Source organism: Schistosoma haematobium, chromosome ZW (genome assembly GCF_000699445.3).
Source record: "Schistosoma haematobium chromosome ZW, whole genome shotgun sequence".
Taxonomy (NCBI): Eukaryota; Metazoa; Platyhelminthes; class Trematoda; order Strigeidida; family Schistosomatidae; genus Schistosoma; species Schistosoma haematobium.
The window spans coordinates 41,578,079-41,603,552 of record NC_067195.1 but is presented as its reverse complement, the minus strand read 5'-3'; the positions used below and the strand labels follow the sequence as shown (position 1 = coordinate 41,603,552).

Here is a 25,474-nt window from a genome sequence, read left to right as displayed (position 1 = left end):
TATTGTAAATGCAGGCTAGTAAAAATTGTATTTTAAAACAAAAGTATGCGATATCAATCAGTTTATTTACCTGAATCTCCCGGTTGCTGATTGAATGAAATTAAAAATCGGTCTGTAACAAAAATAAATCTGCCATATATTACTTCTATATTCAGTCCTCTTGTTCTCACGAGTTTTACTAGCAGCTTATTGTCATCCACTTTATTTAATCACGTAACATTAACTTTTTTATTGTACGCCTTGATTACCAAGGTGTTTGGTGTACAACTCAATAAATGGATGGTAATAAAGATAAATCGTATTGAATTCTACTACTAGCCAAAACTAAATAGTGTATTATCAAGAATCCAGTCTCACTATTTGCCTACCAAATTTTCTTTCTCCACAGTTCAAAAGAGCTAGAATTTCTGTAACATTTATTTATCCTCTCATGTCCTCAATATAACAAACATTTATGCATCAATTTTTAAATTTATAAGTTCCGTCTCATTATACTGTTTGTATAACATTTTGCAGTCATGTCTATATTACTCCGAAACAGTAACGTTGATTCTTTAAAGTTGGTCCTTTGACATTTATCAGATTCATACTTGGGTATTATTTATTTAAAGTGCACTCAGAAGACAGTACTTAAATCTACAAACTTAGTTTATTCTAATAACTTGGATATATTATTAACTACTTGTTCCGTTGTCGGCTTGATTCAGGATGGTACTCGTCACAGATTGACCTCAATTAGGGTACCGCGAAACCATAAGATTTTGTATTTGACCTCGAGTGGGATCGTAAGTGAACACTGACGGGGTTCCATACTTCAACAGACGAACCCCTGATTTCTAATAGTGCTTCAACTGAGGTTAATCTATAACGATTAATACCTTCAGACTAAACTGATTTCCACAAGACCCACTTAAAATAATGGATTTCCCAACACCCTCTTGCTTGAACTAGTCATATCTGGACTTTTGTAGGCTGGACCTTAGTCGTTTTACCCTACATCTTTCCCTATCGTTTCACTTCCGTTCTATCCATTCATTTTAATAATTCTTCGAGTTGCCTAGTTAAATCCTAGCCCATAACATTTGGTGCACCCTCCACAAATTTTAAACATTTCCCAGATATGGACTAGTGGTTGAATATGTTTACCAACTGCTAACCTTAATCCATCTGTTTCAAGCCAGTGAGTTTTCAAAAACCCAGGATGTGTATTTGATTAGCTTTCTTTTCGTTGTAGTTCAAAGCTTTGCAGTTACAAGTTAATATTTTATAGAAATCATTGCCATCAATCATCTACCAACCGTTCTTCATTTAAATAGGTTATTGAAGACCTATTATAAACATAAACTACACGGAATTTCCTACGTATCTCTGTTCTTTGTAAACATGTTTCTAGTCGAACATTTTCAACGAATAGCCTGTTAAAACCATTATCATCGTTATCCATTTTAGCTTTCATGGGGTCAGTTCTCGCTTTATTAACAGTTTCAGAATACAATGGATTCCATATGTAAGGTGTTTGTTAATTGTTGCGCTCAGAGAAATTGTGATCGATTTTAATTCTATGAAATTAGCAGTTCACCACCTCATAGTTAATAATCTGATTCATAGTCCTGTGTATCTTAAGAATGTACTAACTGGTTATCACGTGTTAACTATTTATGGTTATACAAAGATCAAGTAAAAGTAATACTTGAAAGCTCCAAAGTCCTGTTCTAGTCAGTTGATGTTTTGAAAAACTAAACAAACTGAGAAAATGTTGCGTGAGTGAATATGTAGTAATATATGCAACCACCGTCATAATAATGACTCGATAACTTATAGTCACGACACTTCTTACTAAAGATGTCTATTCGATATGGGACGACATTCCGAATTATTTGGGATTGGTAATAGACGGCTGATTAAGGCAGTTAAATATAAATAGACGAAACAGCTAGATTGACCAATGTTCATACGTTCATACTAAATTAAGTGTGCTATTCCTTCTGGGGTACTGTCTGCAGTCGCTCACAAGATTTCTGCATTATGTGTTCCATTCAACTGATTGTTCAACAGTGGTTCGCATTGCCGCAATTTGGTCGACACATGATCTCCTCTTGCCAAAACCAGCTCGTTAATCTCGAAGTTCGGTGTCTTCTAAATCTTACATTCTGTTCAGCAGCAATCTGCCAAAACGGCCTGATACTGAGAGTAGTGTGCATAATCCTTCTGTAATTCTCACACCTAATTCAGTGAACGACTATTTTATTGTTTAATGCGCAATCACACAATAGTTTAGCAGAATGTGAAAATCATACATCAAGTGCATTATTTGCACATCTTCGAATTGTCTCTTACAAACTTCATTGTTTCTTATCTCTTCTCTTCATTTCGATCTTCTCAACCTTCGTCTTGCAGCCACTCCACTTCCGATTGTTGTTACGTACTACTTATACCTGCAAACATACGTATCATACACCACACTAAGATCCCCTTATTTTGGTATCTTGACGAGGAATACTTTTCAATTTTTTATTACTCGTTCTTCCCCCACAAATCCTTTTCAAGAGAACGTAGAACATATTTACAGTTGCCCCTTCATCTAACATTAGTGCTTCAACTGGTATGCTGTTTGGTTCTACTACTCTGCCAATAATTGTTTGTCTGACGGCTTTGCTATTGTTAGCGGGGTATCATCCATAGGGAGATATGCGTATGTTTCTTCCAAGTTCAGTGATTTTGGCGGCGCGGGTCCGTTTATAGGATTTTCAATGTGCTCTACTCACCAGTCCCACTATTCTTGACCCTCGGTAATTGGTTTGTTTTTCTTTGTTCCTGACTGATCGCTCTGGTCCATATTTTCCTGCAAGCCTGTTGGCGGTATAACATAGTTCTCTTATTTATTAACACCCTAAGGGCCCTATATGCAAACACCTCAGGCAGAGTGAGGGCATACAACCACCTCTCTCCATTGTTCCATTCGAGCAGTGGGGGTTACACAGGGTTGCCCAACCTCACCATTCCTCTTCAACTTTGTCATCGATGACATTCTGGAAACAGCTCTGATGGATGTAAGTAATGGTGGTGTGGATCTGTTGCCTGGAGAGAGACTCCTTGACCTTGAGTATGCGGATGATATTTTGTTACTGTGCGATAATGCCCAAGCCATGCAATCTGCATTTAATCCGTTGGCAATCAGTGTCCGTAGGTATGGTATGTGATTTGCACCTTTGAAGACTGACAGGATTCTAATCCTGTACTAACCCTGGATGGTGAGCAGATAGAAGTAGTCGAGAAGTTCGTGTATCTAGGTAGCTGCATAAGTGCTGGTGGTGGCGTGAGTGATGAGATCAATGCACGTACAGTGAAAACCAGAGCAGTTTATGCCAATCTGGGCCATCTTTGGCGCCTTCGTGATGTTAGTCTGACTGTAAATGGTCGGATATACAATAGCGTCGGTGAGAGCAGTTCTGCTCTATGCTTGTGAAACCTGGCCCCTCGGAGTTGAGAATGTTATACGACTCTGTGTTTGATCATCGTTGTCTCTGAAGGATTGCTGACATCCAGTGGCAACACCATGTTAGAAATACAGAGGTTCGGCATCGTATGTTCGGGGACAGAGATGATTATGCAATTGGTGTCACCATTTTGAAACATCGACTTCGGTGGCTTGCATATGTTCTACGAATGTCGTCCCAGAGAACTCCACGTCGCGCATTATTTGCCGACGCTGGGACTGGTTGGAAAAAGCGGAGAGGTGGTCAGTGTATGACATGGTGTCGTGGTATGAAAGAAAGCTCCAAAGGGCTGGCTTCTGTTGGTCCTCCATGACTCCCTGGCTGGGGTCCGAGAGATGGTGCAGCACAGTGACTAGAGACGTTATCAGATATGGCTCAGAATAGAAGCCAGTGGCGATCCTGCTGCAACCTTCCTTTACTTTTTTTCATAAAAAAATGGTTGTTTCTTTCTTAACTGAAAGATTTTTTATGATTGTACCTTTCCGTTTCCCCCATCATTACTATTATTATTTTTTTTATTACTATTACACTACCTTACACTAATCTGTTCATTATTGTTCTTTTTCTCTCTCTTCGAATTCTGATTGTTTTGTGTGGCGCGTATATATTTGGTGCCCTCTTGTACCAATATTTATGTGTTCAAATAAATAAAAATAAATAATTCCAAAACCCGAATACTGTCTCCATCAGTTCAATTAATGTTCTTGATGTACTGCTCTCCTTTACTTCGAATTAATCACAACCTATTAAACCGCACACAATGGAGTTCGAAATCAATATAGCATTCCTGTTGTTGAGGGTTATCAGCCTACCGGAGGGTAGCTGAATTGGCGGTTGCATTCCGCGACTTATCACGTCTCCCAGTTCACGCATGCTTGTAAGATATGGACATATATGTGAAGATATGGTTGATCTGAGCCATGTTGAGGGATGCAGACTTCCAGATAGGGCCGAACATAATACCTAAAATCAATTATTTAAGTGATTGTATGGAATTCCACATGGATTTCCTGTAGACAGATCTTTTTAAGGTACCGTCTTGCTTTCTTGTCATTATCACATCAAGGAAGTGAATATTTTGTTTGTTTTCAACCTCTAATGTGGATTTTATTGAGGGGTGGGAATTATTAGATATCTTCATATTTGTTTTCACAAACGATAAAGATATCATTTATGTATCTTTTATACAAGTGAAGCTTTTCTGTAGTCGCTTCCAGTTGATTGTTTTCTAAACTGGCCATGAAACAATCTGTAAGTAACAGACCCAGAGGGGATCCCATTGCCATACCGTCCTTCTGTCTATAAATATTATTATTATTATTCTCCAGCCGACCAATGTTCACCAATAATCTGAAAGATAAATTATCACATCCGACCAACTCAATGTGCGTTTACCAATTTACCTGCTCTTGTAGAGCTAGGTATATAGGTCGTTCGATGCGTACTTTATCCAAAAGAATTCAAGAACATTATCCGGCGTGGCTAAAAAGAGGAGACAACGGTTCAATAAGAAGTTCTATAATCGAACACCTTGTGAACACAGGTCACTCAATCAAGACAGACTCTGCCTTCAAAGTCATCTACAAGGTGAGTAGAAGTCTTCCTAAGACAATCATACTGCATCTTCTCTGCATTGCCGAAGCAATAACCATACATCTGGAAAAACCAGAATTGTGTGTTACAACCTCTTCTTCTATCATGGTCTTAATGTATTAAAATTTTCTCTTTCTCCATACTCTTGTTCCTTTACAGCCATCGGCTTCACCTTCCATCTTACCTTTAGATCTTCTACTCCCAACTGGTTTGTTTTTATTTCGACGATCATTCCGATTACATTTCATCTCTGTTTCAACATTTTATTTTATCATGCTGAGCCATCCTTTCCCACTGATAATTTCCCTATCTATCTTTTGATGAATACTTAAGCCAATAACAATCAAATGATTATTAAACTTTCCTTGTTTTAAAAAGTTTTTTTATTTTTATTTTTTAATACCTTTGTTTATTTAACCTCACTGTCACCATGTATAACAGAAGTTTATTATCAGTATTAATATCATCCTGTAAAAGTAGTTATATATATTTGCGATTGTACAGCTCTGAAAATGAATTTGCCGAAAGGAGAACTCTTCGCTGAACTAATCTTTCTTATTTAGCATATTCACCAACATAAACACGTTACTATATTTACAATACACAAAATGAAGATGTATCGTTTAACTCCAATGCTTTTTGCGGTAAGATTGTGTAAAGACTTTCTAATAATGAAGTTTATATGTCTGACCTCAAATGCTCTGGCACGGCCGAGAGTGGGGAGAGTCCGTCCAGCCTCTCGGAATGCTCTCACATTGCCACGCGTATATAGCCTCTTCCAGGGAAGTCCTGCTCACTGCCTTCTCGTGGCGGGGGTGTTTACGAAAATGAGAAGACGAAAAGCGAATGTCCGGCGCTTTCACCGGGTTGGTGGACATGGGTAGTCCATCTAGGTGAGTTGGAAAACCTTGATTCCAAACCAGTGATGCACATGGGCTCCAAGATGCTGAAGGAAAAAATGGCGTATCGATCAATCGTTGGTCACCGGCTATCATGGGACTGCATCTCCTTACGATGCTCCACTGCCTTGTGGATCAGACCTTTAGGTCAAAGGCTCGGGGTGTGGCCTCCTAGGAAAACCACCTGCTTCGGTTTAGGCACCCGAGAAGTATCACAGCCCTCACACAAATCAAATGAGATTTGTGCGGCGCATATGTATTTGGTGCCTCCTTGTACCAATATCCATATGTTCAAATAACAATAATTATTATTATATGTCTTTCACACAAATTTTTTCAATTGTATTTCCTCATATTTCATACGTTTCTGAACGGATTATATCCCTTTTCTTCTGTAAATTCAAATGTTTCGTTCAGTCTAGTGCTAAAAAAGGTGGATTGGGGGCATCAAAGGTGAAAGCTGATTTCTCTGCCATCGTTTCGGCTGCCGAACGTGCTGATATTGAAAAAAAATGTCAGATTCGTTCAACTGACCAGGATTTAGAAGATAAGGAAAAACATAATGAAGAACGACTGTAAGTATTTCCTACTAAAATATCCGGTTATATTTAAAAAGGATTAGCTGACTAAAAGCTTATTTCATAACTACTATATTTTAATAATTATCACCCCACAAGCTGAAAAGATGCATATGACATCATTAACGGCGTAGATTAAAGTGATTGCAAATTAAATTTTTTAAATTTTTTAGTGCGTCCATTCGGTTAGCGTATAAAGATATTACCGATGGATGTGAAAGGCAAGACACTGCCAACTTGAAGTCTACAGACTCTCAACGTGCCAAACAAGCTGAACGCCTTGGTATGGGTAAAATAGGTACAGGCAACAGGTAAGTAAGTTCGTAAGTTCTGAATCGCTTTGCGAACTGCAAATATATCAACTGAATTATAGCGTATTTCTTTCTCTTTCCTCTACTTCCAGCTAATATAAATTCCGGTCTCAGTATTTTATGGAATTTGATACAAGATTAGTTTAACCGTTGTTACTTTTCAGTAGTTGAGATCATGAGTCAACTGAAGCTAGACCACCATGGAAAACCTGGAAGCACTGAACGGCCGTTTCGTCCCATTGCGGAACTCCTCAGTAGTGCTCATCCACGATCCCGCCTCGCGAGATTAGAACCATGAACCTATCGGTCTCGTGCGCGAACACTCAACCTCTAGACCACCGATCCGGCGTCGTGAGGCAGCATCGTAGATGCACGCTACTGAGAAGTCCCACAATCGGACGGAACCGCTGTCCAATGCTTCCAGGTTTTCCACGGTGGTCTAGCTTCAATTGACCCATTGTAGTGAACAAGAACACCAGTGGGAACAATCGAATATATTTGAGCACAAAATTACAGAGAATCTCAATAAAATCTGAGAACCATATAGTAAATCGTTAACTTGCAAAATATCAATCCATCATATCAAACTTGACTGTTCCTGTCGCAAACATCAATCCATTGTCTCAGATATCATTGTTCATGCGTTTTCATACCAATTGCGTTCCGTTCCCGTTCTTTCCTCATCGACCTTCTACTGAAATACATTCTATGCCCGACCACCGTTATATATTACTTGTGTCGATATAAGTAACCCACACCACACCATGATATCAACTACTGAGATTACTATAATATCCACAAAAAATCCTTCTGATACTAATTATCACTTTCTAAATCATTTATCAACCTTGTTTTCTACTATCATTCACACTTAGTTAATTACGCTGTTACCCCTCGTGTAGCAGCATAGGCTACCCACCAGCAATCTCGATTCAACCATGTACTTGGCAATACTTTCCAGTTGCTATTCATCCTTTTCATGCCTGCCTCCAATTCCCGACGCACTGTGTCATTCGGCCTTCCCCTTTTCCGTTTCCCTTCAGTATTCTAAGTGTGTATGTGTCCTATTCAGTTCCAGCATCTTGTCCTGATTTCCTCTTCATCTGAAACTGGTTCGTCCTCTCCCACAGTAGGCTGTTGCTGCTGGTATCCGGCCAACAGATATTGAGTATCTTGCGTATACAATTGTTTATAAATACTTGTAACTTCTTAATGATGGTTGTGGTAGTTCTCCAAGTTTCAGCTCCGTACAGTAAAACTCTCTTGACGTTCGTGTTGAAGATTCTGACTTTGATGTTGGTTGGCAATTGTTTTGAGTTCCATATGTTCTTCAATTGTAGGAGTGCGGTCCTTGCTTTGCCAATCCTCGCATTTACGTCTGTGTTGGATCCTCCTTGTTCATCAATGATACTTCCCAGGTACGTGAAGGATTCTATATCTTTCAGAGCTTCTCCATCAAGTGTGGTTGGGTTGGTGTTCTCTGTGTTGTATTTGAGGATCTTGCTGTTTCCCTTGTGTATATTGAGGCATACTGCTTCAGAGGCTGTTGCTACACTAGTTGCCTTCATCTGCGCTGGTTCGTGTGTATGGGATAAAAGGGCCAGGCTATTTGCGAAGTCCAAATTTTCTAATTGATCATGAGCTGTTTATTGTATTCCGAGCTCTCCCTCAGATGTGGAGGTCTTCATAATCCAGTCGACCACCGGAAGAAAGAGGAAGGGAGAGAGTAAGTAGTGTTGTCTGACACCGATCTTTACTTAGAATGCATCTGTTAGCTATCCTTCATACACCACTTTGCAGTGTATGAATTCCATGTGGTGTTGACGATTTTCCCAGGTACACCATAGCGTCGAAGAAGGTTCCATAAGGTTCTCCTATTCACTCTGTCAAATACCTTCTCATAGTCAAGGAAGTTAGTTTATAGTAACGACTTTCATTCCATTGATTGATCAACAATGACCTGTAGTGTCACGATTTGGTCTGCTCATGATCGATCTTTACGGAATCCGGACTGTTGATCTCGAAGCTGAGTGTTCACTGAATCCCTCTTCCGGATCAAAATCACTGTTGAAAACTTTTCCCGGTACCGATAGTTTTGTGATGCATCTGTAGGTCTCAAATGCTGTAGTTTACCAAATTGATGATAAACATATCAAGATAAATCAAATGGTTTAAATGATTTTGGACAGTATACAAGAGGCTTACGTTCTGTCCTTGAATCTCGGTGATTGGCTTTCCTTTGTCCTTGATTGGTCTCTCTGTTTTACTATATTTCCCTGCTAGTTTCTTCATCGTGTCATATTGTTGTTCCATATTTCCTCCTCCTGCAGCTTTATCTGCCGTCGTTGTTAGCTCTTCCATATATTTGTACTTGTCAGCTCTAATGCTTCTCTTCACTTGCTTGTTTGGTTCTATGTATTCGGCGCGTACCTTGACTTTCTCTGCTCTTGTTCGGCTGTTGTTAATTGTTTTATTCTTGTTCTTACTTTCTTGAATCTCATTTAGGTTTCTGATAGAGACCCATTCCTTATGATGGTGCTTGTTGCTGCCCAGAACCTCCTGACAGGTTGAAGTTAGTGCTTCTTTAAGCCTTTTCCACTTATCCTGCTTAGTAATTTCTTGTTTGAGTAGATTTTGTAAAGCTTGTAACCTGTTAAAAGTTATCTTGAATCGGTTGAGTTTTTCAGTATTTCAAGGGAAGATTGCATTAAACCTTTGTAATGCTGTTTCCCGAGTTGTCCATTGCATCTTTAGCTTCAATTTCATCTTGGCCACAGCCACGTGGTGATCCGAAGCTATGTCAACTCCTCTCCTGGTTCTCACGTCTTCGATTGTCCGTCTGAATTTTTCATTGATACCAGTATGATCTATCTGGTTCTCCGTGGTGTGATTCGGTGGGACCCATGTAGCTCGGTGTATATGTTTGTGTGAGAATATTGTGCCGCCTATAACCAATTTTTCGAATACACATAGGTTTGAAAATCTCTCGTTATTCTCGTTCTTTTCTCCTAGTCCATGTTGTCCCATGATATCTTCACACCCGATGTTGTCCATTCCGACTTTTGCGTTTGGTTTCCCATCAGGATGGTAAGGTCCTATCTTGGTCACTTCGCTATGATTGACTGCAGCCTCTCATAGAACGGATCTTTATTGTCGTCTTCGCTATCATTGGTGGATTCATAACATTGGATAACACTCATCGCGATTTCCTCCTTCTCTATTTTGAAGGATGCTTTGATGATCCTGGATCCGTGAGATTCCCATCCTATGAGTGCATTACGTGCTTCTTTGAACAGCATCAGAGCAACTTCCTGAGTGTGTGGAGCATTTCCCTCCTTGTGACCGGAGTACAGGAGCATCTCTCCCGTAACTAGCCTTTGTTGTCCAGATTGCGTCCAATGGGTTTAGCTGATTCCGAGTACTGCCAAGTTGTATCTCATTTCCGTTGCCATTTTTCTGGTCCTCCCGGTCTTCCACATTGTTTGGATGTTCCATGTACCTATAGAAAATATTGTTCTGGTTGTTAAAAGGGGCATCGATCTCTTGACTTCGCAAGAATCTCGGCTTTCATTCTGAGACGTCTTAATTTCTCCTTGAACTCGGAGGTCAGAGTTTAATCTGGTTCGCGCTGTTTAGCAAGGTTTTGTTCTGCAGGATATGGTTGCTGACCCCATGCCCAACCCCGTCCTTTACCTGGGCTTGGGACCTGCAGTAACTCTAGAAAAGCTACAAGCAGAGTTACATGCATTCGAAGCATAGTGCTAATAAAAGTCCTGAGACATATATATATATATGCAATGGTTTGTCTTTTATTGATAACTTAAGAAGATATGAGGTGCATATTTATATTTAAAATTATGTGTATAGTGCTATTCATATCAAGAAAATTTTAGAAATAGATTAAATCCTGAATAAAAAATATATATAACTATTTAAGAGTTGTTAAAGACTATATTCTACATGGTTCATTAACTATTTTTTAATTATTTGCACAGAGTTACTGACAATTCGAATAAATTTTCCTTGCGTTTAAATGTACCATATGATTTCATTTAAGAAAATTCAGACTAGGTAATTTTGAAATTATTACGCATTGTTTACTTTTCTTGTTTCTAAACGTCTTGACAACACTTATGATGTGGTTGTATTTGATCATTTCACCGATAGTTAAGTAGTTTCCGTCAATGTCGCAACTGTACATTAGTGTGTGATAATGAAAATACTTCTTAAATTATCAAAACAACAATTTGATCCCTTCACTTGAACGAGTATCCACTAATCTATATATCCATTTTTTTGTAGAGAAATATCGCACTCAGCATTTGCAAATATTCAAAAAATAGAGCAAGAAAACTCGGCTCCCACCCACACTTCATCGCTAAGTTCAAATTTGGACCCTTTCTTCATTTCAAGTTACAGTAATAGAGACCGTGATACACGCAATTTTTTCGATTCTGGAGATGATAATTTATTCGGTTTGTGACACTTTTGGTTTTTGCCATTAGGTTTTTATACTATTCTGTGGTAAATATCAGAAGTTCAGTAATGGTGATTAATTAAAAACTGTATTTGATAGTTTTATACAATTTTAGCGTTATGTAATACACATATAAAAGTAGCTGAAGTTTTGGCCATATATACTTCCTAGACTATTTGCATTTACTGTTATTATGGTGCCCCTCAGACCAACTTATAGCTAGTGGTTCTGATTGTAGTGCATTTTTTTAAATGAACAAACTGTTACCTTCACATTCTTATTATGTAAGTTTCTCTTTCCACTAAGGTTTGTTAATATTTGATTTTCTCACGTAATGCCGTGTTATTTACTTCCTAAAGGAGGCTCTGCGACGTATGGTATGAATGGCGGATGGTCAAAAAATAAATCAAGGGACAATGACTGGGATGGGCATTTTTCAGATCCTTTTAATCAAAAGCCAAACAGAACACGTGATTTGTCTACTGTTGCTGATGAATTTCCAACTAAATCACCCAGCAAACAGCCTACATCTCTTTCGTCTAAACAATCAGAAACTAATCCAGATCTAAGTGAATTAATGAAGAAGTTTGCCAATGCGACTTCTATATCGTCGGATGCGTTTTTTGACCGAAATGATGTAAGCCTAAATGGACTAATATGTTTATCTTTGGTTTTTAAGTTCACATCGTATTACTGCCATAACCTATATCTGACAATCCTTGAAGATTCCTTACATGCCTACGTTTCTCATAGAAATTGGTAGTTTGAAGAATCTATTTATATTCGTAATCATGAAAGGTTACATTATTTATCCCTATACTTTTGTAAGATGTATATTTAGTTGGACACCATCTACAGAATTAAGATAATTAAGCGTGTTTTCATGTCAAAGACTTGTCTGAACAGCGAGATTGTTTCGAAAATTCTTTCTATTACTAGATAACATCTGAAATGACTGACGGAATACAGAAATACTTGATAGTTGACTCGGTTCCTCCCATTACTCTCACACTCCTTTAGAGTCACCAGATTTTTTGTGCATAATCATTTCTGTCTTATCAGAACTCACTAATTTTCATCCTGTATCTTCGGTTAGTTGTTGATATGTTTATTTTGTTTACTGATTTCATTTCCACTATTAATACTAAAATTTTCCTCAGATTCAATGGCTGTCTCGTGTTGACTTACAACGATATGAACAACCAAATGTTTTTGAGCTGTTAACTCAAATGTTCATAACCCACAAATGACCATTCTCTACGTAAAGCCGCGAAATTTTCTATTAACTGGCTCCGAAGCTGTGGATAAATTTTAACATATGAATATTACAACATCACCTTTCGTTTATTATTTTCTAACCACTATTTTGTTCAACTAAGTTGGGCTGATCGATGATGACAATTAAAACAACTGATCTACAACCAAATGTCGCCTGTTGTAGATTAAACGTTTTGATTTACAATGTGAATGTGTTTTGGATTGGTATTATAAATGAATGTTAATCAATTGGTGAAATGTGATAATACGATTTGGTCGAGTAATAGCTATGTATGAGATTATTGACACAAACCTCCCAAACAACAAATGGCAAAAGAGGAAATAAATCCCCAGCAGATTAGGCTTTTTCTTTAGTAAAATAGCCTGGCTATTTCCAAAATACTAACGCTTAGATAAATGAGTTAGTGCTATAAGTGATTGAATGACATCAATTTAGGATGTGTTGCTAATGGCTTAACCATCTCAGTCATGTTACGTTATTTTTATACTATCTGTCATAGCTAGTTTGGTCCGACTAAATATTTTCAAATAAAAAGCCCTCAGTAAGTTGACCTATTTCTTTTTACATATTACGGTGACATATACTATGAAAAATCTCTTGATTAGCAGAGCCGAATAGTGCCTTCTGTCCAAAGAATATGGATGCAATCAAAGAGGAACACGCATTCCAGTTTATATAAACCGGTGTGACATTATAACAAACAAGAGTAGCATCTATATTTGAAATTGCTGCAAATTGTGTGCAAGTTATGTTAACAATTGTCTGTATAGATCAAATTATCTCGCTTATTCTTAATAGACAAGTTGCCTACGTCATTCTCTCTAGAAAACTAATAAAATATCTTTTTATTTATGTTCACATGTTTTTAAGAAGTTCAGTTCGTCGTAATTGAGTTATCATTATGTAAAAACTATGTTCTTTGAAAGGTGATAGTTGAATTAATCAGCCTTTATGTTTGTTTTTCTATCCTTCGAAGGTTCTATATATGTGCGATATCTATTTATTCACTTGTTTTTCACTTATACTAGTCTGAATCTGATGGGCTCTCAAGATTTCATGGGAGTTCATCTATTTCGAGTGATGATTATTTTGGTTATCCTAAAGTGCGACAGTCTCAGGTATCTAATGAATTACAAAATATCAAAGATGGTGTCAAGCAAAGTGTAACTAAAGTTGCTGGACGGCTGTCAAATTTGGCAACTGACGTAGTACACACTCTTCAAGTAAGTTCAGTTAGATAAATATTGATTATTAGATGTGTTTTGACTATTTTTTGAAAAGTATGGTCGATTGAATACTCCTCAAAGTACTGCACACATTGTTCATTAACGTTTTTGATGACAAAAATTGACGATTATACGCTAAGACTGAACCGTGTGGAATAGTTTTGAATCGTTTCTCAATATTATTCGCCGTTGCAAGTAACGCGATCGGAATAGTTGATTGCTAATAAATAATCCTTTCCATCTCATAGATATTGAACCCAGTTCCAAACGAACTGTTTGGTTGTTCGATGGTAATTTTACTGAGGTGTTTAATGAAAGATACTACTCTGTTGTTCTACTACTAAAGAATGCAATAATTCTACGTATTATATATCAGTCTGTTCATTTATTCAACACAGTTTACTGTTGTGGAAATACGAATGCTTTTGAATTGTTTCCCTCAAGAAGTAATATCTACACGAGTTATTGATCTCACTAACAGTTGTTTGTACTCTCATGATGGCTCTATATCTGTTACCTGAGGACTAATAATACCATATGATTTTTCAGGCTCGTCTCTTTGAATCACTTGTACAACTGTTGTAGAGTTTAGTAAACTGGTACGTGTAACTATTTATCTAGTTGAGACCAAAATGCGACATGTTTATTAAAATTGACATTTAAACAAAACAGGCTACCTAAATCAATAAAGAAAGAATTATTTATGACGAACAGATTTGTCATTGAATGGTTTTGGTTAGCGAGTCCGCACCAAATTATTTTAGTGATAAGAGACATTGTCATATAATTTCCATCGTAAACTGATCGAGACTTCTGACCAACGAAATGATAATAGTCTGAAAGGCTTACAAATAAATGGTCAAAGTTTGGTGGTTAAATTGAATAGTAATCAAAGTAGCAGCCTGATGAGGTAAACTATACAGTAAGACATAGCTGTCACGTCGCTCACTAACAGCCCTCAAAGTACCATGGATTTCGAAAGTAGAAATGTGATAGTACTTTACTTTCTTGGACATTTCATGAAACAGTCTAGCACTTAAAAGGAGGCCAGCCAAATAAATATTTTAAGGTTGGCTACTGTCTATGATGTAATCGTTCAAGTTGATATCCACCTGTTTTGAGAGCTTTTGACCCAAAGTCCCTTTCATTGGTTATTCCAACCTTGGTATGTGAAGCAACTTTTGAAGCAGTAATCCACTTTCTGTTAGATTACCAACTCATTGCTTCCCAATTGATGCCGAGTGTTTGTTTTTATTATTCCTCTTTTACAAGCACATATTTTATTATCGCTTAAAATTTGTATATTTACATTTGGGTGCATTTTTTCAGGATCGATTCGGTTAGTTGCTTCCAGCTTTTTTAATGCTTTCAGTCAGCTTGTGGGCCTTTCAGTCAATATTCTGGTTTAGATGCCAATCTTCTCTTCGTTTTCGGCCACGATCGGGGTTCAGGACATTCCTTTTTTCCGGTTATCTATTATTAAAGCTTTTGTTATTTTTTGTTTTATTCATCTCTCCAGAGATAATAAGTTAGTTAATCCTAGTTGACTGTAAGAGCCATTTTGTTTGGTGGATGATATAAATTGAAGTTTTGTAAAACATATTTTTGGTTGTAAACACCAAGTAAACCATAGTTTCTGGGGTGATTGTTGTCTTGAAATGCCTCCTATTATTGACGGAAATTATTATAACGTGATTGCTTTATTCATGTGAATCGCTTTCCTTTTCGTACGTATCGAATAATCTATACACCAATGTTTCTAGCATGATTATCGCAACATCTGTGGGTAGGAGAAACATAAAGAAATTGACGGATTAATATTGATATATTTGACCTTATTATTGACACTTTCATAACACATATTGATATGAGTAATGTTTCGTCCTGGTATATGACTCGAGTGCGTGTCTACAATCCTACCAAGGATCAAATCTAGAAAATAAAAAATTCAGTAGCATATATCATTAGTTAAAGATATGTCCTCCAATGGTAATCTTGACAAACTGAGAAGTCTTTGTGTTTAATAAAGAACGTTCGTGTGCAGAGCGGTGAAAATTGTCCGGAAGATTTTGTGATGTTCTACGTTTCTTTCAGTCCTATAGGACTGATATTTTGTTGATCATAAATATTGGCTATCTACATGCAAGTTCTATGAAATGTGTCAGAGGAACTACTCATCTGTTGAGTATACAAATGTCATTACTAAGCTCGTATTGATGAATTATTACTGTGCTGAAGGTCCTCACGAAACTGGATGTAATCCAAAATATTTAATGGGGGAGAGGTAGCAACATGAGCATTGTCAACATTTAGGGACAAATGCTTAAATGTAAAAACGATGTTATGGGTTTCACAGATCATGTGATTCGTAACTAATGTTATTTCACTTGTAGGTATCATTACCAAGGTTTGACCTGATAATTTCGAATAAATTGAGTATTAGGTACTTTGTTATAAATAAATTAATATTTTTAGTGTCCCAATGAGAAGAAAAATTAGATTTTCTGACATTTCCTGACTCAGTGTAAGCCAAATATATTAATTTATAATATTATTGCACTGTTTGGCTGATTATGACTTCTTTTGATCTTACGGTCTTAGGTCTTCCTTTTTTATTGTGAAACTAGACTTACGGTTTTGTACATATGATAGCTAAGCCGTTGCACCGATAATTTCTACCTTGGATTAGACCATATATCATGAATTAGAAAACACATTTAAGGCGGTGGTAAAAAAAGTTACCTGTTTTCAGTTAACGAACTAACCCTAACCATTCCTGTCAGATAATTCGAACGATATTTGGAGGATTACAGCACTTTTACACCATGATAATCGCTAAACACCATCATCGGGTACTACTAATACAAGGTACATGTTCTGACTGTTTTATTCACGAAATAGTGCTCCCAACTGAACTACAACTTTTGATCCAATTCGTTTCGTTAACGAACTCATCAAATATGATAGTTTAAATATAACCGTTTTGCTGCTATTTATTGTGATTGAATGATAATTTTTTTAATATTACTTGATTAAAGGTACGTATTGTAGCCTTGAATTGTTCACTTGAAAACCTGGAAGTACTAGACGGCCGTTTCGTCCTAGTATGATCGCGCAAGATCATGGACCGACTCAAGCTAGACAATAATACCGCTGGATGCGTGCTCATTGTTCTAGAGGTTACGCGGGATCGTGGATCCGCTCTGCTGATGAGTCCCATACTTGGACGAGACGGCCGTCCAGGTTTTCAGTGGTGGTCTAACATTGATCGGTTCATGATCTCAATGAAAATATAGCTCACATTGTAAGCTCTAGCTTCACCTTGTATACCCTTAAGTTCATGGGAGTTTTATTATTTATTTGATTAGACACATTCTCTTAAACCTGTAAAGATAATAGAAAGAACTAGCTTAACGCTGAAACAATTCATTACTTATAAATAAATTAGTACAGCTTTATTTAGAACGGATTGAGTGATTTTTCAATAGAATGTTATCTTTCTACTTATTGGGCTTGCATAAATATTGCTTCTTCTTTTATGATTGGTACAGTTTTTCAAATGGTAACCAGAATTTTCGGCATAAAGCTGTCATTGATACAAAGGTATCGTTTTTAGAATTCTTATTTGTAAATAAAAGAATTTCTTTCGATCGGCCATGTAAGCTCTGAAACGAAAGAGAAACACGTCGACTTTTATAATTGTATACTAACGATCATTGACTACATAAAACTACCTGACAAGTTTGGGAGCTTTGATGTGAATGGTTTCCTTTTGTAATATTTCGTCCAGTCATACTCTGTCAATGTTGTTGACATGGAAATCTAGGTCTTATTGTTAGCTGAATGAAAAGCCTCTAATCCCTCAAATAATATCGTAGAATATGCTTCGGGAAATTCGCCTAATATATATGATCTTCGAAGTATATTATCTTGAAGTAGTTTTATCATAAAATATATTTCATCTTGTATTAATACGTCGCTTTAAAATTATCTTCTGAACCTTTTGGGAACAAGAATGACTAACTGATATTCCTGAGGAGTTTTGCTTCATTTTTTCCTTGGTGATGTGTGCTTCCATTCATCTGCACCGTTTCTCATATAGTTCTACTTCCGTAAAGTCTTATTACAATTGATAGACTTAAGCGTTACTTTCAAATCTTTTACTAAACACAGAAAACCGGGATATGTTAGTGTAACCGACTACACATTCGTTATTAGATCAAATATCTCACCAGATAAGGACTAAATGGGAAATATTGATGGTGATGGTTATAAACTGAACCACTTCTCTCAAAAGTCGGTTCCAGATTATCTGCAGATGTCTCTACGTGAACTGCTAATAAACGTATACACTTTGCACGAGTTGTATAGAATTAGGCTTTTGTGTGTCCAGCTAAGAAAAATACTTGCAACATATGGGAAAATTCTTTTTAATAACTATTTGAGGAAATTACCACATACGATAATGTTGCAAGATAAATGAACGTTAACTGCTATTACGAAAATAAAGCATTTCTCATTAATTTTGTATCAGAATAAGAATGGTAAGGTTGTTATTTGGATTGATGTCAGGATTGATTATCATAAAATCACACTTCCTACAACGTAGCATAAAAATTTACATTTACCCGATTGTGATGAGGTTTCATATGGAATGTCATAGAGTTTCATGTATTCTTTTAATGGTATTATGCCTTCGTAACAAGATATGTCCGCAAAATATCCAACTGCAACTAAATATAAAATTCACTCGTTATAATCTCTTTAAAGCTGTAAGTAACCACAAATATTTAAGAGATGGAGAATCGAAAACTCGCTTAATTTCGTAACAAGAAATTATAGTATCATGAGTCAAGTAGATAATGTTGATTTGGTCGGTAAAGTGATCCTTATAATCGAATTGATGCAGTTTTATATGTCGTATAAACATCAATTAAAATTAACCAGAAGAAAATAACTGAACATACTGATAGTGTTTCCTAGAAAGGAAGGAAATCATTTTCCAGCTGCGGTACACTCACGAACTTTATACTTCCACCGCTCCTAAAATCTGTAAACGACAACCTCTTTTCATGTGCAAATTGTTTTTCAATAAATGTCTTCAACCGATCCAATACTAAACTTCTAACTCAATTATATTAGGCGCTTGTTGCAACATTATGCACAGCGTTTAGAAGTTTAAATTAGTTTATTTGGTTGCGTCAATTTGGCTTCCTACAATACGTTTGTTTATTTGTAATGAATGAATGGCTCTTAATATGTTCATTTTACTTCTTTAAGGGGGAAAATGTGGCCATGTACAATTAGATGCCTTTCCTTTTATCCCACAGCACTCTCGAAGCTTTGGCAAAACTAGCTTTGACCTGATTCACCAAAGTTTGTTTGAGCAGTATAATCCATAGGATATGAAATGCGTATTGTAAAATCGAATTAACTGCAAGTACAATTGAGTAAGAACTTTACTTGATTATTAATCGAATCGCATAGCAATATGTATATATGTACACACTTTTGGAGTAATTTTCATGCTCCAGTGATGAACAAACTACTGACCTTGATATGCGACTTTTGCACATAAATTGTTTCAAAATAACCAACTTACCTTGTTGTGGAATCAGCTCTGGGCGTACTTGACGAATATTATTCAATATTCCAGTTAACTTCCGCTAAAAATGTAAAAACTACGTGTTTTAATTTTTTAGGAGTCGCAAATGTCATTAACAACGATACCATTCATACTACTCATATAACCAAGAGTTTAGTGTTTGATTTAGTTTAACCGACAAATTTTAAAATATAACGTACTTCTCTTGCGACTACTTACGTTTACTTTAAACGTAACTAAAAATACAGTCCTATCACACTTCTAGGTTTACGCCAATTAATTTTTGTCTGGTTTATATTTGTGGTACTTCATATAGAGATATCTTATTTTTCTTTTTGTAAAGGCTTATCTACATCTAACTATCTTTACTTAGGTCTCTGAAACCAACACAAAACTTTCCTGCATAGTTAAGCTCAAGTATTTTAAAATACCAATGTGGGGTTGTGTCTTTAAGGACTCTTGAGTTCAGGTGGAACTATGGCTTAGTGATTGAACCACTGAGCTCCCAACCAGTAAGTGGTAGGTTCGAGCCCAAACCCACTTAATTCATTTTAGGTAGTTGAATAGCAACAGCGCACACAAACAGTATAGCACATATTCGAGTACACAAGCGTGTACTTGGCAGATAGGCCACAACGGACCAGCTTCTTATTTTTCAGTAATCCGAGTGCCTTAATCTAACAGATATTATGATGAAGTTTTATCATCTTGACAGTAAGTAAAAATCAATAGCATTTCATTCATATAAAGTTACGACGCTAAGTAAAGTTAGTCATTTAGCATCATCCTGCAGCAAACATATATGGTTTCACAACTCATCCATACTACGTAGATATTTTATTTCGTAAACCCAACAAAAGATTAGGACAGAGAAATTAATGAATTTGCCACTGTAAAGATACTGATAGTTCCGTTTTATACATTTTGTGTGGACTCAATATACTCTTCATGCCGTTAATTGCATTACGTTGAAAAAATCTGGTTCATTATCACATGTAATCGAAATCAAAATATATGAACTGCTACCCCATCATCTATTCAAGTTTGGAAAGGTACTGGGTTCGAGTCTTGGAGTGAACATCAACTCGGATGCAGGTAGATTCAGCTGACGAGTTCTAAATGAGACGAGACACGTGTCCTCAACTCCAGTACTAGCCAATATCCATCTCTGCTTACAATGCTTATGGCGATATCGAGGCAATCCGCACAGGATGCACATGTAACAATAAGACTTATTAATTGCAGTTCTAAACATCAGTGGGAACATCCGAACAACCAATACACAAATGAACTACTACTTTTAATATTACTTACATTGGTACATACCTTGAAATGACCAACAATCTGACTCTTAGTTTTCTCTGTTAAACTTACTTTAAAAGTTTCGGGAACGTATTCGTCTTGATCCTGTGATAAAAAAGAAATAGAAGTCTTTTGAAAAATGCTTTCAACAGTTGAAAATTAGCATACTGATAATTGCGACAATGTCATTGCCGAACTTTGTTAAAAAAGGTTGGAGATAATCGTTTATGACAGATTTTCTAACTCTACTAAAAATACATTAATTAGTTTTCACCAAATTAAATAACATAATACAAGATTTGTTCCTGTTATGGAGAGTGATATGTAAATCCAATAGGCCTTCATTTGATAGGTTAATAATTGACCTACGAAATCCGAGTTTCATAATCAATTATGCTCTTAATAAATTTCGATGATGTTCGCTTTGCAGAAAAGATTACTCAAGTGCGTAACTTTGTCACGTAACACGGCTAGTGCTTTGATGACTGTTATTGTCTTACGAAGCTTGGCCTTTGAGGTATTCCATCTGTAATGATGGTTTTGTGAGGGACCATTTCTAGGCCGTATTAATGTTATGAAGTTGAGGGATCAGACAGTGCAACTCAAGTAAATTATTTTTCATCATAACAGTTTAGGAAAAATGAGTGACCACATTTCACATAATGTTAAATCCATTAAAATTCCGAAATTTTCGCAAATTCCAATTTATTTCTGCATGCACTTCCTAACTATGTATTGTTTTTAGACTGTCCATAAAATTGATAAATGCATGGGTTTTTGGTCTTTGAACCGCTTAGTAGTTGCGACACAAGAGTTAAACAATTTATGTTTAGAACCTGCGTGAAAGAAAACAAAAATTAATTACAACACAAAAGTATTTGAATATAACATGTAAAACCTCACTTTTTATCTAAACAGATACCAAGTTTACTTTAAGTTGGTTGTCAGCTCTTTACTCTAGTAAGTTTACCGAAAGTTTCAATGTAATGGAAATCCATGTGTTTCATGGACATATATTCGATAGGGACTTCTCTAAGTAATGGAAACCATCGGGATCTCGTTCGTTAAACTGTCTAGTTTATCACTGTTCTAAGTTCATTTCAGCACTTGCACGTGGTCAAAAGCTATATTTGTAGTTTTACATCTATGTGTTAATTTGTTGTCTTATGTGCAAATAAATTTAAATCTACTTTCCACATAATCACAATAAATAATCCAGTAAGTGCAAAAAAAATATCTATTAGTACTTTCATATCTGCTGTTGTCATTCAGCTGGCTAATGTTGTCAAACCCTTTCTATTGTTTAAGAGCATAGGAGGCAGGTTGAACCAAGACTGTGTATCGCTCAGTTCTCCTTGTTAATTTACTTTATGATCACTACATCCTCACTTTTCCAAATATATGGAATCGTTCAGATTTTACTAACTCTACATAGGAACATCTCAATACAAAGTATCAATGGTGAGATTATAGTATTATATCATACATTACTCCACCCAGGGGATTGGATGAAAAATTCGAGTTACATTTTCGAATTTAATCTATGATTACTTCAACTAGCCTTTAGATGACAGGTGGGAAACAAAAACAATGACGTTTTCAAGAGTTAGGAATGCTGATTCATTATCGAGTAATAGACTGATTGGTGTAATTTTCTTATTGTTGGGACCCACATACATCAATCTACCGGGTCCTTAGTAGGTCAATAATGGCGTCTTAGATTCGATTACCAGCCACTAACTTTAATATGCTGTTACAAAAATGATCTAATTAGGGATGTGTGTTCCATTTCGATTAAATATTGACACAAACTGTATGAACTCTACTTTAGGTGGACTGTGCACATTGTATGCAGGTAAACTCGCTACTCGTCTGCAGGTATCTTTTGAGATTTAAAATACCATAGGTGGGAATGCTCGCTCTAAGTTTGTTTAAAACGTCAAGTATTTACTTTTGTTGGAAGTGGTTTCTTCGTTAAGTTGCATCGTACAATTTATTAAGAACATATTTTAACTGTCTACATTTGGTTTTTTAAGTGTTCAAACTCTGTTCTTAAAAATTTCCTCTACTAGAAGCACATCGAATGTTATAGAATTTCAATGATAAGAGAAGCTCATACTCAATTGGCATTTATTCGTTTATAAATTAAATAAGTAATTATTATGAGCATTATAGTTGCTTAGTTATCTTAATGTAGGTATGGAAAATAAACTGAGTTGCTGATTTTTAGCGGAACTGAATTTTTAAGCTGTTAGTAACATCTTCGTAAGACTTCCTGATAACAATATAATCAGTATCTTAACTTTGATCATGTTAAATTTTACTAAAAGTATGAAGTTGAAGTAGCAAAAGTTCATCAAAAATTAGGGGATTTGTCCAAGAAACAATCTACTGCTTAGAATTACAATTATCAGGATTTAGTGGGAAAGAAGGTAGTTAGCTTGGTTTTGATGTAGTCATAAATATGAGGGAACATATCACATTGACCAACCATAATTTATATTCGTTTTCTCAATGTAGCTTACCCGCATGGATTCTTCTGCCAGATGTACGCTTAGTCTAATCACTTGACTTAGTAAGTCAAGTAACTTTTTCTCATCAGATTCATTTGAATCATAGTCTGATATGACTGTTGGTTCCATATCAAAAACCAATAGTTCATATGTGTGGTATATACGGTGGACGATATTATCGATCGCACATAAGACACGATTATGAATCGTAGGAGCCAAAGAGTTTTTTGTGTACATTTCTTGAATGATGACTTTATCAAACTCACTGAAATGTCGATAGTCTTGAGCATCATAATGACTCTTATTTATCTGTTCAGAGTGACGATTCATGTAAGATTCTGTGATTTCTTCAGACTTAGCAATTACTCGAAAAACTTCCATCAAACTTCTAAAACTTGACTGGCTAACTCAGTGGGGACATTAGCGGAAATACCTCAATAATGTGTATCACGTGATAGGGATAAACCATCAAGAGACCTGTAATATGGTCCGGCGTGGTGAAACTGGATGTAAGCTTTTCATAAAATTCTATCGAACTGTGTCAAGTCTTAATGTGAGTGCTCACTTCCAACTTCATTGTTAGTTATGTGCGGTGAAATTTTTCCAACTAATACAACAGAGTACAGTACATTTGCCTAAATTAGTATGAGGATTCGATCATTAATTTCTTACTCGTCCGACAAACTCTTTCTGCTCGAGTGTTTGATAAAGAGAAACCAAATGAGACGAACCAACGCTGTTGCCAGTTCCCGACATAATTTATATGTGCGCACATTTTAGTAGCCATAGATAAATGGGCTAAAACACGTCCGACAAAATCCAAAGCACGTCTAGTGTTCAAAAGAGTCAAATTAAAAATATAAGTATAGACTATTCCTTCCATAACCTATGAGCGCTACTTAAAAAGGACAGTGGTATTTCTCCTCGCTGAGTAAATTTCATTGTTTTGATCGTTTATTACGTATCAAGACTACTGTTTTCAATTTAATTGAATTCATTTCAGTCAAAGTATTCGACTAGGGTACCGTTTTTACCGTTCTCTCAATTCGTTTTGTCGTTGCTACTCTTGCGTACCTCATTTTCAATTGTATCTGTTAGTACTTTTGGTCCTAACAATCTACAGTTCTTCGCTTTTTGGTCATTGATTATTTTTGGTTTCTGAGTATCATCGCATCTCGTCCCTTTTTGAAAAGGACTCCTTTTAAATGACCAGACAGTGTAAAAAAAGCAGTTGAAATCGTCCAGGTTGTCGTTATCCCGTTGAAAGCGGCATGCAGTGCGACGAGTGCAAAAGCTGGTACCAAGAAGTTTGCACGAACTTAACGCCTGCGGCTTTCAAACGGTTCAGTAAGAAGGGTTGCGTCTGGCTTTGTCAACAGTGCTGTTCGGATGCAAACAGCCTGTTAACCGAGGCCATCTCACTGGTTGATGCTGCAAAGAAGTGTTTTAGCAAGCGTAGTCGGAACACGTCACACAGCACTCGATCTGTCGACACACAAATCGAAATGAAGCAAACTACGGTTAGTTCTTTAGTAGATGACTCACGCCGGCAAAAGAAGGAAAAGCAGTCTCTAAAGGGGCCTGCCTTAAACAAAAGCTCAAATAAAGTAGGCTCTTCTGTTCCCCGTCTCCCAGATGGGATCCCACAGGAAACGCCTAGAAGCCACAATCGCAAGGCTCGATCGGTCTCAAGCGGTGGCTTCGGATCTGCTACACTAATGCCCGGAGCTTACTTAATAAGCGATCGGAACAAGGTGTACAGATTGACTCTACAAAGCCAGACATAATCGCAGTTACAGAAACCTGGCTGACACAGGCTACAAATAGTATGGAACTTGATTTCGAGGGTTTTACGTTAGTAAGGGCCGACAGAATACAAAAGCGTAAAGGAGGGGAAGTAGCTTTAATCATTAGGAATGCTATCTTATTTGCCATTATCGACAGTGTATCCCATGAGAGTGGGACGTGTGAATTAGTTAGTCTCCGCTTGAAATGCAAGGGACAAGAGCTGCTGATTGGTTTGTTCTATCGCAGTCCAAGCTGTGAGGTAAATGAAGTCCTGCTAAGCAGTCTCAATACTTGATCACAAAGTGGTCGATGTCTAATCCTAGGGGACTTTAATGCATCTATGGTAGACTGGGAAAATCTGCGAACTGAATCGTCAGAAAACTCCTTCGAGCAGGAACTAGTTGAT

At 36.7% G+C, this 25,474-nt stretch overlaps 2 protein-coding genes across 6 annotated transcripts in view; one reads left to right on the top strand and one right to left on the bottom strand.

Annotated features, from left to right (window-relative positions):
• Positions 1–20,824, top strand: part of ARFGAP3 (ADP-ribosylation factor GTPase-activating protein 3) — a 32,059-nt gene extending 11,235 nt beyond the window's left edge. Inside the window, exons 6-11 of one of the 2 annotated variants that reach the window (XM_051211420.1) lie at positions 6,407–6,564; positions 6,741–6,878; positions 11,181–11,353; positions 11,715–11,992; positions 13,663–13,857; positions 15,190–15,431. In XM_051211420.1, coding sequence (XP_051071476.1) covers positions 6,407–6,564; positions 6,741–6,878; positions 11,181–11,353; positions 11,715–11,992; positions 13,663–13,857; positions 15,190–15,204 — 957 coding nt within the window. In that variant the 3' untranslated portion in view covers positions 15,205–15,431. Of the gene's footprint in view, positions 1–14; positions 6,565–6,740; positions 11,993–13,610; positions 13,858–15,189; positions 19,311–19,347 lie in introns of those variants that run through there. The other variant, XM_051211419.1, reaches the window with a different exon arrangement.
• MS3_00003582 (uncharacterized protein) lies at positions 17,271–24,056 on the bottom strand (the record flags this gene model as incomplete). Of its 4 annotated transcripts, none has more annotated exons than XM_051211416.1 (8): positions 17,271–17,525; positions 18,489–18,593; positions 19,463–19,526; positions 20,780–20,872; positions 23,293–23,679; positions 23,714–23,808; positions 23,846–23,915; positions 23,953–24,056. In XM_051211416.1, 8 exons carry the CDS (start codon positions 24,034–24,036, stop codon positions 17,482–17,484), a joined length of 942 nt encoding a protein of 313 aa, XP_051071472.1. In that variant the 3' UTR covers positions 17,271–17,481. The 4 variants fall into 4 exon arrangements, with proteins under 4 accessions (XP_051071472.1, XP_035588792.1, XP_051071474.1 ...); XM_035733128.2 differs by having other exon boundaries at positions 20,840–20,872; positions 23,953–24,036; XM_051211418.1 differs by lacking the exon at positions 18,489–18,593 and having other exon boundaries at positions 20,840–20,872; positions 23,953–24,045.
• Positions 24,057–25,474: the final 1,418 nt, after the last annotated feature.